Here is a 19,001-nt window from a genome sequence, read left to right as displayed (position 1 = left end):
GGATGGAGATGGTAGCATGTTACCACTTTATTTGCTTCTGGTCAGTTGTTTCATCTAGTGATCCTGGAGGATGTTGAGTGCCATGGGGTTGGGTGTGGAGCAGAAGGTCTGCACTTCTTCTTGTTGTCCGGATCTTTCAAAGTGCTAGGTGACGGGTAGGGTCTGCTTTTCTGGTGTCTCTGTTTAGTGCCAATTTCTGCTGAAAGGTGATGCACAGGTTTCTTTGATAATATTGTCGGTAAGGGAACCTGTTGAGTGGATTGTGGTGGTGGGGCAGATAGTGTGCCTTATGGTGCTAATATGCTGTGCAAGATCAGGAATCTGAACTAACTCCAAACAAATTAGTGACATTCTACCACCTCCATGTTAGATGCCAAAACCTGTGTCAATGAAGGCTGCAGTTCTTAGAATGACAAAAAGAGAAATGCATAAAATGGAACTTTGTCACACAATCCCTTCACTGTGTTGATTTTACCTCACCATGAATAATTACAACTCATTGAAAAGTCATGTAAAAATGTTCTCAACCAGGAATTGAATGTAGAATTCCTTGCCAGTGCTGTACCACTGAGCTATGAACTTCCCCACAACTGTGTCCCATTTGATAGTTGATATAGCTAAGTCACCCAAACAACATGCATACACAAGGGAGAGCTGATAAGGCTACAGCCTCTCCCGAAATTTTGAGAAAATCAAAATTTTCAAATGAAATCAGTAAAGAACTCGGGATTCATTAAAGTGACCCACAATTACCATTTTTGTCTTTGAATAACTTTTAAAACTAAGACTAAAAATGTTAACTACTAATTACAATTGTGTCCCCACGTAGAACGCAGCTATGTAATTCCAGCCCCCTCTGAAAAGAAATCCTGTGTATGCTAGGGACCTTAACTAAATTAAAAATATAATTGGTATTGCAGCTTTAGAATTCACATACATTTTGTCAATTAATTTTAATGGAACTGAGAAAAGTAATTGCATGTAGATTACATTACAATACCCCTTTATCTGAACAAAAATGGGTCCTCACAAAGTTCTTAGTTGACATGTGTGCTTGTGAGTAAAATATGAGAAAATACTTTAAAACCTCTTTTGGATGTTTCTACATGTATCTTACAATAAGCAAAATATAAAATGCAGTACATGCAAGGCCACGCAGGGGTGAAGCAGCAGTGTTTAAAGTGGAGAAAAGGTGGGGTGATACTTTCCCCCACTTAAGAGAATTCTCATAAAGCATTTCAGCACTAGAATAATTTGCATAGGCCAGTGGTTTCCAAGGTGTGCACTGCGGTGCACTGGGGCACTGAGAAATGTTCCAATATTTTCACTGAAATAATGTGGTTGTTCCAAATACCGTATTTACACGTGTATAATGTGCATGCATGTATAATGCGCACCCTGGTTTTCGTTGGGGAAAAGTGACAAACAATTATATCTCGTATATAACACGCAGTACAATTCAGGTTCAAGAAATGCTTTCTTAGTTGTAGGTCGTAAAGCTGTTACTATACCGATCAAGAGTGAATGACTTGATGCCTATGCAATGAGTCACCTTTTGCTATGTGGACCATGAGGAAAATATCCTCTTGTGTAAACAATAAGTCAACAACCCACGCCACCTCCCACACTCTCCCTCCACTGTCTTTAGCATCCCATAGTTTTCACTCTTTAACCACCTTATTTATTCTGTAATAGTAGAAAGCAAGATCAAAATTACATTATGGATTTGCAGTGCTCACAAAATTATTTCCTATTATTTCTCGCTCAACAAATACCGCTGATACACATCCCATGTGACGGGAGGTGCATGCTTGAATTCCACCAGAATGACACTGCTTTTGTTGGTGTCGCACAACATTACATTGCAAAGTGAAAAGTCGTGGGAAATGGTCTTCAAACTTTTATTCCTTCTTTACTTTTTCTGAAAAAAACTTTAAGATATATATATATATACTTTTTCTGTGACTAACGTAACAATTATACGAGGCATATTCAGGACACTCAAAATAGCAGTTAGCAGCACAAGATTTCTTCTATGAAGGCATTTACACACTTGATATACATAATAGTATTTGGCTAGTAATACATTTTAACTATTATTTTATTTTTCATTATCTTTTCTTTCATCCATTGTACCATAAACATCAGACTTTACTTCATGTTGTGATGAGTTTATTTCAACTGCATTTCACATTAGTGTCTTTATCTTGAATGGAATACTGTTGCCATATTCAGAAACTACAGGATGTATAACATGATAGGGTTCCGTAAACATGAAAAATCAATGCAAGTGTCACAAAAACATGGAATGACCCTGTACGATTCCATATTGGCTGTCCGAATTATTCCGTGCATAATACGCACCACTGTTTTTGGGGACAAAAATTTTGGAAAAAGTGTGCATTATACATGAGTAAATACGGTATATGTTTATTTAGTACTTTTTACACGTAAAATGTTTCTGAATTTGAAATATGTGTTTCTTTTTTAACTTAAGGCAAGCAACCTAACCACACTAAATGAGCATTGCAAGTGTTAGATAGGCCTACATTCTGACTTGGGCACCGTGGAAAAATTTTGAAACATTAAGGGTGCTGTGAAACAAAAAAGTTTGGGAACCCCTGGAATAGGCATTTAATCTGCTGTCTTTCACGACACTCCTCATCCATGTTTTCATGCTACAATTTCAAAATTTGAATTATATGAAGTCTTTCCAGGAAAGACCCCCCCCCCCTTTCTGCAGGTGTTCTTGAGTACATGCACACCATAATCTTCCTATAGGTCTGTGCAAATGCAGCCAATGATGGTTTAGGCTGTGATGCTTCATTCTTCTAAAACTTTTTGACACTGCACTGATGTCTTCCTCAGTGGCATCAGTAACAATTTCATGTTGGTGCAGTTGTAGCAAAAATACTGTAATACTATAGATCCACCAACCCATCCGAAACCCTCGTGTGGGGGCAGTGGCACTAGTGTTGCTAGTTAAAGTTACGGGAAGCCTGTATTTTGCATATTTTTCGAGGTTTCAGAAAGCTTGGTGGATCTATAACATGTTTATTCACATTGCTTTACACAAAGTGAGGGTCTAGAACTGAAACAAAATCCTGACTGTTTGATAGGTAACACGAGTTTTCTCAACATTTATGTAAAGAGAAGAGTGATATTAGCTATTTCAAGGTTGCTGTTTTCTCCAGAACTTCCCAAGGAATATTCAAGCTTATCATATCATAAGCTTATCTATATCATAAGCATGGTTAAATTCAGTTCTTGTATAAAAATAATTATTCCATTGCCAATCCATTTCAGATACATGCCACTTGAGATTGTTTGTTGGAATTTTTACAATTATTTATTGCAAGAAAGAGAATTCGTATTCATATAAAATAGCATCTTTCCTACAAAGCAATATTTGCATTGTTTATTTTATTATTAAACATTACATAAAGGAAATTAATCTATCAAAATTTATCTTCATGAGGATCACTCTGAAGAGATTGCCTTCAATGAAAGCACCTGACACTCTGAATTTGAAAGATATTAAAGTAAATATAGAACTTCTATTGTAAATTGGAATTTGTGAGGTAACTCCATTTACTTTTAATTTTTAACTTTAAAAAATCATTCTGAATAATTAAAAGTTAAATAGCGTTCCTTTACAAACAGTTTTGTAACCTTTTCCTCATACAATAGGTTCATTCTTTGTTTTTTGTGTCAGGTTGCCTGTGGAGGTTGTCACACTATGGTCCTTGCTGTCCGAGGTGCAGACGAACAAAACGTCGATGCAATTTCTGCTTTAAATGGTACACAGGAATGTGATTCAGCTGCAAGGGTGAGGAGACGTCTAAGAGAGGTACAAATTAATTGCTGTGCTGTCAATGACTGGCATTATATCTCTATGTGTATCTGCATGTATGTGTGTGTGGGTGGGGGGGGGGGCACGTGAATGCTTACTTTGCAAAATTTCCTTCTTTCAGTTTCGATTATTTCTTATTCATGAGTGTAAAGTTGGATAAGATGTGGACATGCAGTGGAACCTCGATTTTATATTTTTTCAGGGGACCAAGCTGAAAAAAACTTAAAATGCAGGAAAATGTAAAAACGAGGAAAACTTTATAACATTTTGCTATATTGGGACCATCAAGATTAAATTAATAATGCCGGAAAATTGGGGTCCCACTGTATATGTTACTATTTAGGACAATGAAATATGTGATAAACAATTTTAAATAATTTTCCAGAGTTCACAAAGAAGTAAATGAAGTCCACACAGCAGAACCTTTAGTTCCAGAACCTAACTTGACTGAAGTTAAAGATGCTATTAAAAGGCTAAAGAATAACAAAGCACCTGGCATTGATTTAATACCAGCTGAGTTAATTAAATATGGTGGAAATTCATTAATATGTCAAATTCATAAATTAATTTGTTTAATATGGAATAAAGAAGAAATCCCTCAACAGTGGAAAGAATCCATAATTGTTCCTGTGTTTAAAAAAGGTGATAAAATGAACTGCAATAATTACCGTGGAATTTCTCTACTCTCAACAACATATAAAATATTATCTAACATTCTTTTAACAAGACTAACCCCATATGCTAATGAAATTATAGGTGAGTATCAATGTGGATTTAAACGCAACAGATCAACTACAGATCAAATTTTTCACATCAGACAGACACTTGAAAAAAAGTGGGAATATAATCAAAATGTCCATCAGCTATTCATTGATTTCAAAAAAGTATATGATTCGGTCAAAAGAGATAAATTATATAATATATTAGTAGAGTTTGGAATACCTAAGAAGCTTGTTAGTATGATAAAAATATGCACCAGTGAAACAGAAAGTAAAATTCGTGTGGGTATTAATATGTCTGACAAATTTACAATTCATGATGGGTTAAAACAAGGAGATGCATTATCTCCATTGCTCTTTAATTTTGCCTTAGAATATGGTGTTAGGAAGGTAAAAGAAACTAAAGCAGGACTAAAATTAAATGGTGTGACTCAGTTGTTAGCATATGCAGATGATGTAGACTTACTGGGGGATGATGTGAATACAATTAAGAATAATGCTAAAATATTTTTCAAAACTGCTAAAGAGATAGGTTTGGAAGTTAACAAAGAGAAAACTAAATATATGCTTACAGGCCGAAACCAAGTGTTAGGTAATAATCAAAATCTAATTATTGATAACAACTCATTTGAACCAGTTTCCAAATTCAAATACTTAGGAGTAATATTAACAAATGAAAATTATATTAAAGAGGAAATAAAAAGTAGGCTTAATTCAGGAAATGCATGTTACTTCTCTCTTCATAAACTTTTGTCTTCTCGTTTAATATCTAAGAAACTAAAAGTTAAAATATACAAAACAGTAATTTTGCCTGTAGCATTATATGGATGTGAAACTTGGTCCCTTACATTGAAAGAGGAACATAAATTGAGAGTATTTGAAAATAAGATCCTTAGGAAAATCTTTGGACCTAATAGGGATGAGGTGACAGGTGAGTGGAGAAGGTTTCATAATTTAGAACTACATAATTTGTATTCATGTCCAGATATTATTAGAATAATGAAATCAAGAAGCCTTAGGTGGGCAGGCCATGTGGCACGAATGGGAGAGGAAAGATGAGTTCACAGGATTCTTGTTGGGAAACCTTATGGTAAGAGACCTGTAGGAAGGCCAAGACGAAGATGGAGGGACAACGTTGAGATGGACCTAAGGGAAATCGGTAGGGATGGAAAAGAGTATATAGAACTTGCTCAAGATAGGGAAAGATGGAAGGCCTGTGTTGCTGCAGCCATGAACCTTCAGGTTTAAGAAGGCTAGGGAGTTAGTTAGTTAGTTAGTTAGTTCACAAAGAATGCCACCCAACACTTTCACAGAGTCTACATATCCTGAAAATTATGAAAAGTTCAAAGTTTTCAGTTATTGTACACTGGTATTATGTGGATAAATGGATTTTCTGATTAAATCGCAGTTGTTTTAATATTCCAAAGCAAAACTATGGTAATTGATGCTTGAGGTTTGAAATTTGTTTTACTTCCACAGTATAATCTGAATTGGACCTACGTTCATACCTAATGTAGGCACATAGTGGTTTGGATCTCACTATAGACTGTAGATCCAGTTCCGATTAGTCACTCTGTGCACAAAACAGACTTAAAAGCTAAACTCAAGGATTGGACCTACAGTTTAAAATGGGAACTGAGTCACTATGTGCCTCCATCGATATTGAACCTAAAATCCCTTGATCACAAGGCTATGATACTACCACTATGCCATCAGGAAAGGCCTGGTAAATTGATACATAATTTGATGCATATAATGCCAGTGCAATACTTACATATTAATATTAATAAATACTTTAACCCTTAGTACGCCGCACGGTCTGACGAAAGTAAGCCCAGTGTCGCCGAGGCTTTGAGCGGGAAATTTGAATTTGTATACATAATGGAGAAAAATCGTAACAACTCTGGCACTATGGGACCAATCTACTTCGGATAACTTTTGTTTTGCAGGCAATACATCGGTGCATGCAACCATGTAAAATTTGGATGCCCCAACCGTGGGGGGGTTACGGGCGGGGGCTGCATCCCCCGAATTTCAATGAAAAAAAATAAAAATTTGGAGTTTGCCCCCTCTTCTCCAGCTACTTTGGGGAGAAAACCGGAACTTTTTCTTTTTTTCAAAGAATGGACCTTCCGCAACAGAATGAAACTTGATTCATGTTCGTGGGTGCAATACAATTTGAATAATAAGGCAAAACATAAAACTCTAGCGAATTTTAGCCAATTTGCATATTATTCATAAAATTGTTATAACTGACACTATGGGACCAATCTACTTCGGATAACTTTTGTTTTGCAGGCAGAACATCAGTGCATGTAAAATTTGGATGCCCCAACTGCGGGGGGCTTACGGGTGGGGGCTGCATCCCCCCAATTTCAATGAAAAAATCATAAAAATATGGAGTTTGCCCCCTCTTCTCCAGCTATTTTGGGGAGAAAACCGGAACTTTTGCTTTTTTAAAAAAGAATGGACCTTCCACAACAGAATGAAACTTGATTCATGTTCGTGGGTGCAATACAATTTGAATAATAAGGCAAAACGTAAAACTCTAGCGAATTTTAGCCAATTTGCATATTATTCATAAAATTGTTATAACTGACACTATGGGACCAATCTACTTCGGATAACTTTTGTTTTGCAGGCAGAACATCAGTGCATGTAAAATTTGGATGCCCCAACCGCGGGGGGCTTACGGGCGGGGGCTGCATCCCCCCAATTTCAATGAAAAAATCATAAAAATATGGAGTTTGCCCCCTCTTCTCCAGCTATTTTGGGGAGAAAACCGGAACTTTTGATTTTTTTTAAAAGAATGGACCTTCCACAACAGAATGAAACTTGATTCATGTTCGTGGGTGCAATACAATTTGAATAATAAGGCAAAACGTAAAAAATTAGCGAATTTTAGCCAATTTGCATATTATTCATAAAATTGTTATAATTGACACAATGGGACCAATCTACTTCGGATAACTTTTGTTTTGCAGGCAGAACATCAGTGCATGCAACCATGTAAAATTTGGATGCCCCAACCGTGGGGGGGGGGTTTACGGGCGGGGGCTGCATCCCCCGAATTTCAATGAAAAAATCATAAAAATGTGGAGTTTGCCCCCTCTTCTCCAGCTGCTTTGGGGAGAAAACCCGAACTTTTGCTTTTTTCGTTCGCACTTGCATCTTGTGTAGCTACTGTGAATCTATTTCTCCCTTTTGACTCGGCTCTTTGTGGAAATATGTCCGGAAGGAAACGTTTGTGCGTTAGGGAAATCGATGAGCTGTTATATGATATGAAGTGTTTATGGTGAGGCGTTTGTTAGTCCTAACAGAGGAGGGACGGAGCCTTTGCAATCCTTTCTTTTGTCTATACTTCTGGATAGACGCACGCTTTAGACTCATGCTTTTGGCCTCTGGCTATCGTCAAGCTTCATTGCATTTCTAACATAGAGGCGACAGAAAGCTGACAATGCCAAACCTCATCCAATCCCCTCTCTCCTTCCCCTACCCCCTAATCCCCGCCACAACTTCAGCTCGATCACCAGGTCTAAACACAAAGAAGAATGTGTGCCTTATCAGTACTAAATCACAGCGTTGGAAGCTTGGAGGAAAACAGCATCGTAAATACCAAGCATTTATTGTGTCTGTCAACTGAAGAGCGAACACGTGTTTGGGTGAGCCCAAACACGTGACATATTCCGAGAAAGGAGGGGGTGGGGGGATTTGGAATTTTCGAAACATGATTGCAAAACATGTTCCCGAACGAACTGTCAGTGTTTCAACCTCAATATACATATATAAGTGTGGCAAACCCTCGATAATTGTATCTAAAGCTGTTTGTAACATATGTGTTACAGCGGCTACAAGGGACATACTTTTTTTGTAACATATGTGTTACGGCGGCAAACTAAGGGTTAAACAAGTTTCAGTTGCACCAGTTTTCAAGCATCAGCATCAATTCAAAATGGTATCAGCTTAGTCCTACATTAGATAAATTAACAAGAATGAAAGTTTCATCATTACATGGAATCTCAGAAAGTTCCTCTTGAAAATGATTAACCATGCATTGCAGGTAACCTCAAAACAAACATAAAAAGAAGTATAAGTGTTGTTTGAACAAAAGAAAAAAATAGCAATGTCCATCAGTGCTAACAGTCATACATAAATCAAAGCAAATAACTGCTTCACTTTTAGTTGTGCCAGCACATAATGGTTTGGATCTGCTACCTCCATTTGGTGCAAGGTACATAAATGTATTTTAAACCTCAGCTAGAATATCTACAGGGTAGTGTTCTTTGTAGACAACAATACCAGACAGGATGCCTTTCAATGGAGACGTTTAAACGTATATATTATTTGAACACAGGATACATGGAATAAGAATATTTACATGATAAGCTACATTCTTCAGTAATTTTCATTCACAGTCAATTTTCATCTCAATATGTTTTTTTATTATTTATTTTCTTGATTTGAATATTCTTCTATTTGGATTTCCTTCTTAATGGACGATCTGGACCTGGACTTCCTTCTTAATATACAGTCTGGATCTGGACTTCCTTCTTAATGGACGATCTGGATCGGTGCCTGATATAACTTTCTTCATTTCGCTCTTTTGCTCCATCATATCTGGCCACTCCAATTCTTCAAACACATATGGTTCCTCCGTGTATCCCAGAAATAATTCAGCTGGGCTTCTTCCTGTTTCTTCTGACCATAACCTAGTTATTTTATTAACAACAGTTGACCATCATGTATGGTTATCGTGGCAGTATATTCTTAACAATCTGACTATCTCTCCATTGTATCGTTCTATGGGATTCGAGCTGGGGTGATATCGCATTACATTTATTACTTTAACTCCTTTGAATTGCATATAGTCTATGAAATACTCCGATACAAACTGTGTACCATTATCTGTTAATATATTTCTAGGAATTCCATAGTGTTTAGTGAAACCATCTTCAAAAAATTTAACTATCTCTTTTGCTGTTGCCTTTCTTATGTTGCAACACATTACAAATTTACTACTTATGTCCACGCATGTAAGAATGTATTGGAATCCTTTTGATCTCAGCAGTGGTCCAATTAAGTCTACAGATTTTAAATCCAATGGCCTTCAAGCTATAACGTGTAGTTCCTTTTTTAAGTTCCATTTACCTGGCTTAGTCTGTATGCACACCACGTAGTTTCTAACATGGTCCACAACATCCTTTTTCAATGTCTTCCAAAAATAGAAACAACGTGCCAGTCTCAAAGTTTTGTCTGTCCCAAAATGTCCTGATTCTTCATGTACTGTTGTTAAAATCTTATAGATCATTGTTTTGGGTACACATAGCCTTACTTGGTGTGGATTTTCAGCATTCACCTTAAAAATCATGCCTTCTATAATTCTGTAACTCCCTTTGATTCTAGCTGTTCTCATCTTCCTTTTTCCAACAACGTTTTCTCCTTCCAATATTTTGAATATAATACTAAGTTCTCATCTTCTTTCATCTCTTTTATCCACTCTTCTTTTATTATATTCTTCATTTCTTCCTCCACAATCGCATTTATGGACAATTTGATTATCTTCTGCCCTTTATATCAATTACTTCAAAACTATATTCTTGTATTAACAAGGCCCATCTGGTAAGTCTAGGATTCCACTACTTTGCCAAATTTAGCCAGATCAAGCTTTTGTGATCCCTGAATACCTTAAATCTCCTTCCTTTGAGGTAAGGTATTCCTTTTGTATTCTGAATAAGATGGCTGGGCATTAGAGTTCACTTATAGTATAGGATTTCTCAAAAGTCTTGAGAGAACGGCTGGCATACTGGATGACTGGGTCTTCTCCATTCCCGTCCGTCTGGAATAAATACGCCCCTAGTCCTATACTAGATAGATCGGTTCCAAAGCAAATTGTTTTCTCGAAATCCGGTTGGCTTATGGCAGGCGATGATATGAGATCGATCTTCAGTACACCGAAAGGTTTATCTTCTTCTTCTCCCCAGTTCCACTTGTTAGTTTTCTTTAATAGCTCATACAATGGTCTTGCCTTTTGTGCAAAATCCCTAATAAACTTGCTTCTCCAATTACACATTCCGAGAAATCTCTGTAATTGTTTCTTCGTAACTGGCTTAGGGAAAAGTCTTATCGCTTCATCCTTGTCTGTACATAGCTTAATTTCTCCACCGGAGATAACATGGCCTAAAAATTTAACTTCCTTTCTGACAAGTTTTACTGTTAATCCTGCATTTCCTAATTTGCTCAATACCCAATCTATCCTTTTTATATGGGAATCCCAATTTTTTCTGTGGATACACATATCATCTACATATATGGCTAACCAATTCTTAGTTTCTATCCCAAATATCTTGTTTAATGCAGTCGTAAATGCCGAGACCAATGAATTAAACCATATGGCAGTCTTCTGACTTGAAACAATCTTGAGCCGTATCTGAATGCTGTATACTTTCTTGACTACTTCTTGATCTCAACTGGAAAGTATCCCAGGGTCAAATGAAAAGAAGTAAAGTATCTGCTTCCTGCAAATGAGTGTAGCATCTCATCTATTCTATCCACCTGGTTTCTTGGAAGTAATATGTGTTTGTTTAGTTCTCTCAAGACTAAGACAGGTCTAACTCCTCCGTTGGGTTTGTCGACTACATGCATAGGGCTTACATGTATGCTATTTGAATCTTCTATAATTTCCCATCTTAACCGTTTATGAAGTTCTTCTTCTACAGCTTTTCTTTTCGTAAAAGGTATCGGATACTGTTTAGATACTATCGGTCTTTCTGTATCTACTTCTATTTCGTAGGAATACCCTCTTGTGGGTCCTGGCTTTTGGCTGAATAAATTCCTATGCTCTAACAAAACTTCTTGTGGCTCCTTCCTCTCTTCTTTGGAGATATCTTCGCATTCATCAACCTTATTCTTTATTTCTTCAACAGATGCAGTGTATTTATTGTCTTCTTTATTCGTTTCACTTTCTTCACATATATCATTTGACACTGCCTTCATCTGTCCATACATTAAATTGAGGTTGCCAATGCATTCTTCTCTCTCCATTTCGCTGTTTACAGTTTCCATAGGAACATCTAGTCTTTCTTCTTCCACTGACTCTAGATCTTCTATCTTTGATATAAATATGGCTGTCATATTTTTCCAAAAATGGTATTCCTAATATCTTATCACTACGAGGAATCTGACAAGAAAATTTAACCCTTGATGGTTCATCATTAAGCCAACAATTCCTTATTACGCCAACTGTTCCTTGTATTTTATATTCTTCTTTCCCTGCTGCCATGACCAATCTTCCCTTTCAGATACACCTAGATGAGCTTGCGGATATCTTCCTTTTATTATTTTCCAACAATCGTAACTCATTATTTCTACCACACTACCACAGTCTATTAGGCACTTTTCTTCTAGTTCTATAATTTTTGCCTTTACATAAAAAGTTCTCCCTGGTTTTAAATCATTGAAATTAGGCTCTTCTATTAAATATAATTACTTTTTTACTATGTACATTTCTATTTGCAATTTCTCCCTGCCTTACACTTCTCTCTGTTTTTGCTCTCACACCTGGTAGATGCTGCAAGAGCATTACATGTTTGACCCTCTATTCTCTTCTACACTCCTTGGGTCTTCATCTGCTCTAATTTCCTCTTGGAATCTTCTTGCATCATTACAATAATTTCTGGCTAATTCTATGGCTTTGTCTCTTTCTACATCCGAAAGTGCATTTCTTCTTTCCATTTCTTCATTGGGCACAGTTTCTCGGTATTCTCTTTCGTTCTGTTCATATCTATTCCTCCATCACAGATTTCCTCCTCTTCCATATCTTCAGAAATTATTTCGGCCTCTAAAGTTTCTCCAATTTCCTTGATATATATCATCATTTCTCTCTCTTTCTTCCACAGAGTATATATTTCTTTCATATCTTCCATTGTTTCTTCCTTCGTCTCTTCTTTCTTCACCTGGTCTCTGGTTTCTAACTTCTATTCTTCTTACATGAAATTCCTGTCTTCGGAACTTTGGTTTAGAACATCCTTCTTCTGAATGTTGCCCCTTTCCATAGAATCTTCCTTCCTTATTGTTCCAGGAATTCTGAGTTTTTCTTAGCACATCTTCGGTTCTTAGATTTTCAATCAAATCATCCACTGCTTTTATCTTAACCGCTGCTATAGCTCTCTGTATTCTTAATGGCAATGTTTGGACAACTTGTTTAACCAGCTCCTCTTTACTACATCCTTCCTTTAGGTTTTTGAAGCTTCTAAGAGTCCCATGTATGTTCTTCCAGGCTGTCGACTTTTGACCAATCTACATATCTTCTCTTTAATGCTTCTAACTGCCTTTCCTTTATGTCTTCACTGCAGTAGTAATTCAGGAATTTTTGGCTGAACTCCTTAAAATTTCTGAATTTGTGCTGATTTAGTTGATACCATCCAGCTGCTGACTGTTCAAAACATGTCTCTATGATGTTCAAAATCATTCCTTCGGGGATCCTCATAAGTCTGACATTTGTTGTTAGTTGCCTTAAAAACTTTCTGGGACATTTATCAGAGTTTCTCGGTGTTCTCTTTCGTTCTGTTCATATCTATTCCTCCATCACTGATTTCCTCCTCTTCCCTTTGAATTTTGGAAGATGCTGCAATTCTTGTGGCCTAGGTATCCTGGTCTTATAGTTATTGTCCCTCGGGAATTAATTTTCCAATGTGTCTAAGAGCCTTTCATTATTACTTCCCTCTTCGCTGCTCTTCCATTTCCTTTTCTTGTGACGTCCTGCTATTCTATATCTCTTATGCTTCTCTTCTTCCTCCATCATCAATTCATTGCTTGAACTCTCTTCTCTCAGCTCTTTCTTAACATTCGTCTCTTCACTTTCTTGAAACCTAGGTTTTATGTTTCCTTCTTTGATGAATAGCTTTCCTAACTTCCTTTCTACTTCTTCTACTTTCTTTTCTGTCTTCTCTATCCTTGACACTGCCCCATTTAGTTTTCTGTACAGTTCCTTTCCCTTCTTATCTGCTGCATTCATTTTATTTCGATTTTCCGCAATGTCCTTTTCCATACTTCTAGTTTTTTCTTGAACTTCTTGCATTTCCTGCGTGCTTACTTCTCTGAGTTTTAGAACTTCCTTTTCCATTCTATTGCTTATTTCCCAGCTTCTATCTTCCATGAGGACCTTTACTTCCTCTATCCTGCTTTCGTTTTCATCTATTCTCGAAAATGCTGCTTCTATCTGTGATTTATTTTCAACAAGTTTTCTTTCCATACTGTTGGTTCTGTGTATATTTTCCTCTTTAAGTTTTGAAACTTCTTCTTCGATCCTCCTATTTATATCCATGCTTTTGTTCTCAATTAGCAGTGTTGTTTCTTCTATCTTCTTTTCCAATGATCTATTTTCTTCACATGTCTCGGTTATTTTTTTGTACATTTCCTTGCCTTCATTTCTTACTGCTTCTAATTTTCTACTATTTTCATCGAGCCTTTCTTTCACTTCCTTGTTATTTTCTTCTAACTTTAATTTTACTTCTCTGTTACTTTCTTCTAACTTTTTGATTACTTTCTTCTATCTTCTCCTTTAACTCTCTGTTATTTTCTTCTACCCTTTGGACGTTGGCTTCCAGCTGTATTGACATTTTTTGGAACAATTCTATGATATTCATTTTTTCTGTCTTCCTTTGTTTTTCCTTCAGCTTTTCTTTCTTGCAGTGCTTACATATGTAGCCTTCTTCCCTTTCGCTTATTGATATATATTTTTCCTTTCTTATCCAATGTCTCATTTCCTTACATGTAGTACAAACAATAATTTCTTCCTTGTTTCTTTCCTCTCCACAACAACTTAAAGTTTCCCTTTTCTTTCCGTCTTCCTTCATTGTAGCTTCTGTATTCTCATTTCCATCTTTATCCTTCTCCTCCATTTTCAATTATTCTTTCTCTCTTCGCTGTCTGGTTCCTAATTCTCTAGCCCCAAAAGTTGGGCGCCATTTAATTATGCTACTTTCATATGGAGCAAGGTACATAAATCTTAATTTTAAACCTCAGCTAGGATATCTACAGGGTAGGGTTCCTTATAGACAACAAAACCTGACAGGATGCCTTCCAACTGAGACATTTAAACATATATATTATTTGAACACAGGATACATGGAATAAGAATATTTACATGATAAGCTACATTCTTGTGTAATTTTCATTCACAGTCAATTTTCATCTCAGTATGTTTTTATTATTTATTTTCTTGATTTGAATATTCTTCTTCTATATTGACTTCCTTCTTAATGGACGATCTGGACCTGGACTTCCTTCTAAATGTACAGTCTGGATCTGGACTTCCTTCTTAATGGATGATCTGGATCTGGCCTTCCTTCTTACTTGACTATCTGAATCAGGACTTCCTTCTTAATGTATAGTCTGGATCTGGACTTCCTTCTTCGTAGATGGTTTGAATATGGACTTTCTTCCTAATTTCCTACTATTTCTGCTTTTTCTACTATTTGGGGCTTACTTTATCCTTCTTACAGCTTTGGGAATTATACTAATTTCCTCTCCTATGGCTGTGATTGGAATGTGCCAACACTAAATATGTCCAACCTAGGGTGTACTTGGTGCCGGTGTAGTGTCAAATCATCACCAACAAAATATCGCCAACAAAACATCGATGGTACAAAACATCGACAGAACAAAACATTGACATTAAATTGCCCAAGCGTGCTGACTATTGCACAATTTGCAGTATTTTATAGTGGAATTCAAGCCACTTAATGAAATGTACAACCACCAGAGATCGAACTCGGGATCACTTGGTTACAAGGCAGTAGTCTTGTTGCCAGGCTACCTGGGTGTGGAGCTCAATTCTAATATTTCTAATTCATAGTTTGTTAACTCCTTGATTTCATAATGCCGTATTTCTCTATCTTGGAATTTTTATCGATAAGGATATACGTATACAGTGCCTTTCATGGCTGAGATGGCCGTTGGGTGCCGGTTAGCACGTCAGAAAGTAAGAGCACATCTGCCGGCATTTAAACCCACACCTGTATGCTGACCTTGACATTGGACACGTCAGTGCTTCAGTATCTAGACAGCTGTTGTCCAGTTTGCACATGTTTGTGAAGTGTTAAATTGTTAACAAGTGTTTTAGATTGGTTTGTTTTAGTTTACGTATTACCAGTTTTTTTCTGCAGTCTAATAATGCCACGCTATCTGTACAATTTTAAACAACGAATTTTTATATACAACTCTTCCGTCATTACGAATTCTTGTATGGAAGTTAGAATGCGTTTTGCAGCAGAATTTCCACATTCTCCTGTTTCACACAGAGTGTGGGTGTGTGTGTGTGTTTTTTTTGTGTTTGTGTGTGTGTGTTTGTTTGTTTGTTTGTGTGAGAGAGAGAGAGAGCGAGCGTGTGTGAGCGCTCGTTTTCCTCCAAACCAAACTGTTATAGCAGCAACTGTCTGAATTACTTATTTGTACTTACTTTCTCTCTGGTAATTTACAATGTATTGGAGAAAAGAAATTGCGAGCAAGAAAATTTTTCGATCCAAATTTTTGAAAGTTGAAAACAGTATTGATTTAATAGGGCGCAAAAAATTTCATGGGACGGCATGGCATTCTCTTTTACAATTTTTCTAAATCAGATTGTTCGGTGCCCAGGGCCAACTCCCGCTACTTCCTAGCTACGGCTCGGAAGTTGACAAGACTGCAAGAAAAGCAGGTACTGTGAGCGAAGCGAGAAAGAAAATTTTACGAAATGTATTTTTATTTGTATAAAATTTAAAGTCGAGGGGACAATTGTCCCTCTGTAACCCCCTGCAAGTAATCCTGACCCTCTGGAAGAAATAATGCAAGATGGACGTGAAAACTAATTCCGTCTTGAGTATCCTTTTGTCCTGCTACTAGTAGATTCTGCTAGTCTTGCTTTCTTTTACTTCAATGTATGCCCCCCCCCTATAATTGATTTCCGTTCAAGGTTGGAAAAAGGCATAAGGCAATGCCCCCCTGTCCCCTTGTAGTTACACCATTTCCTTTTAGAGTATAATATTGTTTAATAACAGCGACAATATTGCTCTCCACTAATTTTCTAGGTGAAAGTATAATAATATAGGGGCATGGAACGTCTGGAAGGGGGCAAGGATGACCACACCTCGAAAACGAAGGTCAACCTAAAAGTATATATTTCACAAGTATAATTAGATTTCAGTCATAGTAATTTACATTAATTATTATGTAATGGGGACACAGGAATGCGATAATTTCAAATTCAAGTGGTGTTTTTTGAGGGGACAGCACTAGTATCGGGGTAATATGCCCCATGAAAAAAATACCTTTCTTGTCCCTTTGTGGAAAAATCTGCGAACGTCCGTGATTAGGGGGCAATTCATCCCCCCCCCCCCCGCCTGTGCGCATGCCTATGACCAACATATATGGAATAGTTTATAACATCGAGTAGCAGGATATCTCTCCTGAATGGTGCTGTAAACTAGGGACGATGTTTTGTAGTAGTGCATAGCTATTCAGCCTGTTGCGACACATGTGCAGAACAGGCGGAAGACATTCTTTTGTGTTTTCTGCAGTTGGTGGATTATCCTAGATGAGATGATTTTGATGTTCTTTCTTTTCTTAACGTAATAAAAACATGTCTTACAACCTAAGGCGTCGTGCTTTGTGCTCCACCTGAGGATGAATTATATGATGAAACTGATGAACGGACACTCACAAAGAGCATCCATGCCGGGATTCGAACTCCCGGATGTGCTAACCACTCCATCACGGAGGCCAATTTCTATTCCATGGAGAAGAATCAGATGTGAAACACATATAAAACTATTGGTAGTTATTTTCACTACTAATCACAACTGCCCAGTGCGAGAGCTGCAACTGTATCCGTTGATTTATGTCAATGCTTTTGTCTCCTAGTGTAGGTGAATTTGCAGTGAAAATATGTTTGTTCTCTCAGTGTTACCTTCACAATACAATTGGTAACATCCTCCAACTTATAAAAATTAATTTTTAACGCTCGTTCCAAAAATAGTGACATGATTTACATAGGATAATAATTGTTAACATTTAGCTTCGTAGGCATCGTGTTATCATCATCATTTGACCCTCCAACAACCAAACAGCAATTCCAAAGCCACTGAACACATCCACCTACACAGATAGGCAGCAGAGTATCTGTAAATTTTTTTTGGCAAGTTTGGAGACTTGTGATTTAACAATTACTTAGTACGTATTAAATAATCAATGTCCGTTGTTGATCCATGCAGATCTGCAGCTGTCACCTCCAACTACGATTTTACGTACAACACGTTGTATTAATCTTGCGATCTTATAAAAGCAGGAAATGTACTTGAATATTGCAATGGCCTTGCCCTAAGAGAAATTTTATAATGGAAAATATTACGTAAGATAGCTTCTACTTCTTTAATTTTCGATCGCAAGGGGTCTACCAAACTATAAAAATCTGGGGCTAAAGGGAGCTTAGATCTGTTGTTGGGGTTTCATCCCCCCTAACCTGCTTGTAGTGCCGTCCCTGGCTGTATGTATTTTGTCCAATGAGTACAAGCTAGCAAAACTGTGAATTTCAACAAGTTTGTAGATAATTCTGCAGCTGTTCATAAAAACAGACGTATTTTATTACATAGTTTCTTGCTGTGGTTCATTTTCCCATTTCAGCAAAAAAGTATTCACACTCTTTGCATACGGTGAGTAAATGGGGGGGAAGGGAGAAGTTGCCCCTTAATAGTCTCACTTAGAAATTTAGTGCAGAGGAATCTAATAACCGTTCTTAAACAACATTATGCTTTTTTAGAAACAAAAGTTAATACTATTTTCAAACCTATGAAAGTTCCAAGTAACTACGTAAGGAAAGGGTAGTGTATTACTTCCTATGTAATTGGACTCTCCCACTAGCAAATTTCTTATTAACACCTCCACATATTTTATTCTTTAGTTGTATTATCTGTATGTGTCTGCAGAATAAATTGCCCATATATTGCACATGAATAAATTATGTGTAGTTCTTTTGAATTTGCGGTACTAAACCACGTTTATACGTACATTAGTCTTTGAACGACAGAGATGGAAAATAAAGCGCCAGCAGAGAACAATGGTGCCACTGAAGTTGAAATTCATCTAATAAAGTGATTTTAGGTGGGTCGGGACACACACGACCCTGTTTTGTTCCCATCAATGTAATAAAACAGTGAGATGGAATGAGGGCTTTATTTCGTCAGCTAAACTTTTATCAAGGCCCTTGCTCCCCATAATTGGAGGATCTGAGCACGCCTAAAATTCCTTATACAGAAATAGTGTTATTTGTAGTATATCCAGAAAGTTGATTGATTTTCTTTATTTTACTTCGCTTTTTGTGCCACTTTTGGCCAATTTGCGAAGAAGGGGATGAGTGATGATATGATGAAATTGATGAATGGACACTCACAAACATC

The 19,001-nt window shown here is 37.0% G+C and overlaps 1 protein-coding gene across 1 annotated transcript in view; it reads left to right on the top strand.

Moving 5' to 3' along the window:
• LOC145988972 (X-linked retinitis pigmentosa GTPase regulator-like) overlaps positions 1–19,001 on the top strand; it is a 404,239-nt gene that overhangs the window by 304,589 nt on the left and 80,649 nt on the right. Inside the window, exon 10 of the mRNA XM_083124278.1 lies at positions 3,716–3,850. Within this exon, the coding sequence (XP_082980404.1) occupies positions 3,716–3,850 (135 nt within the window). The remainder of the gene's footprint in view (positions 1–3,715; positions 3,851–19,001) is intronic.

The sequence above is a fragment of the Lepisma saccharinum genome, chromosome 1 (assembly GCF_977018435.1).
Source record: "Lepisma saccharinum chromosome 1, izLepSacc3.1, whole genome shotgun sequence".
Lineage (NCBI taxonomy): Eukaryota > Metazoa > Arthropoda > Insecta > Zygentoma > Lepismatidae > Lepisma > Lepisma saccharinum.
The sequence above is the reverse complement of the archived record's forward strand: the minus strand, read 5'-3'. Positions and strand labels throughout refer to the sequence as shown.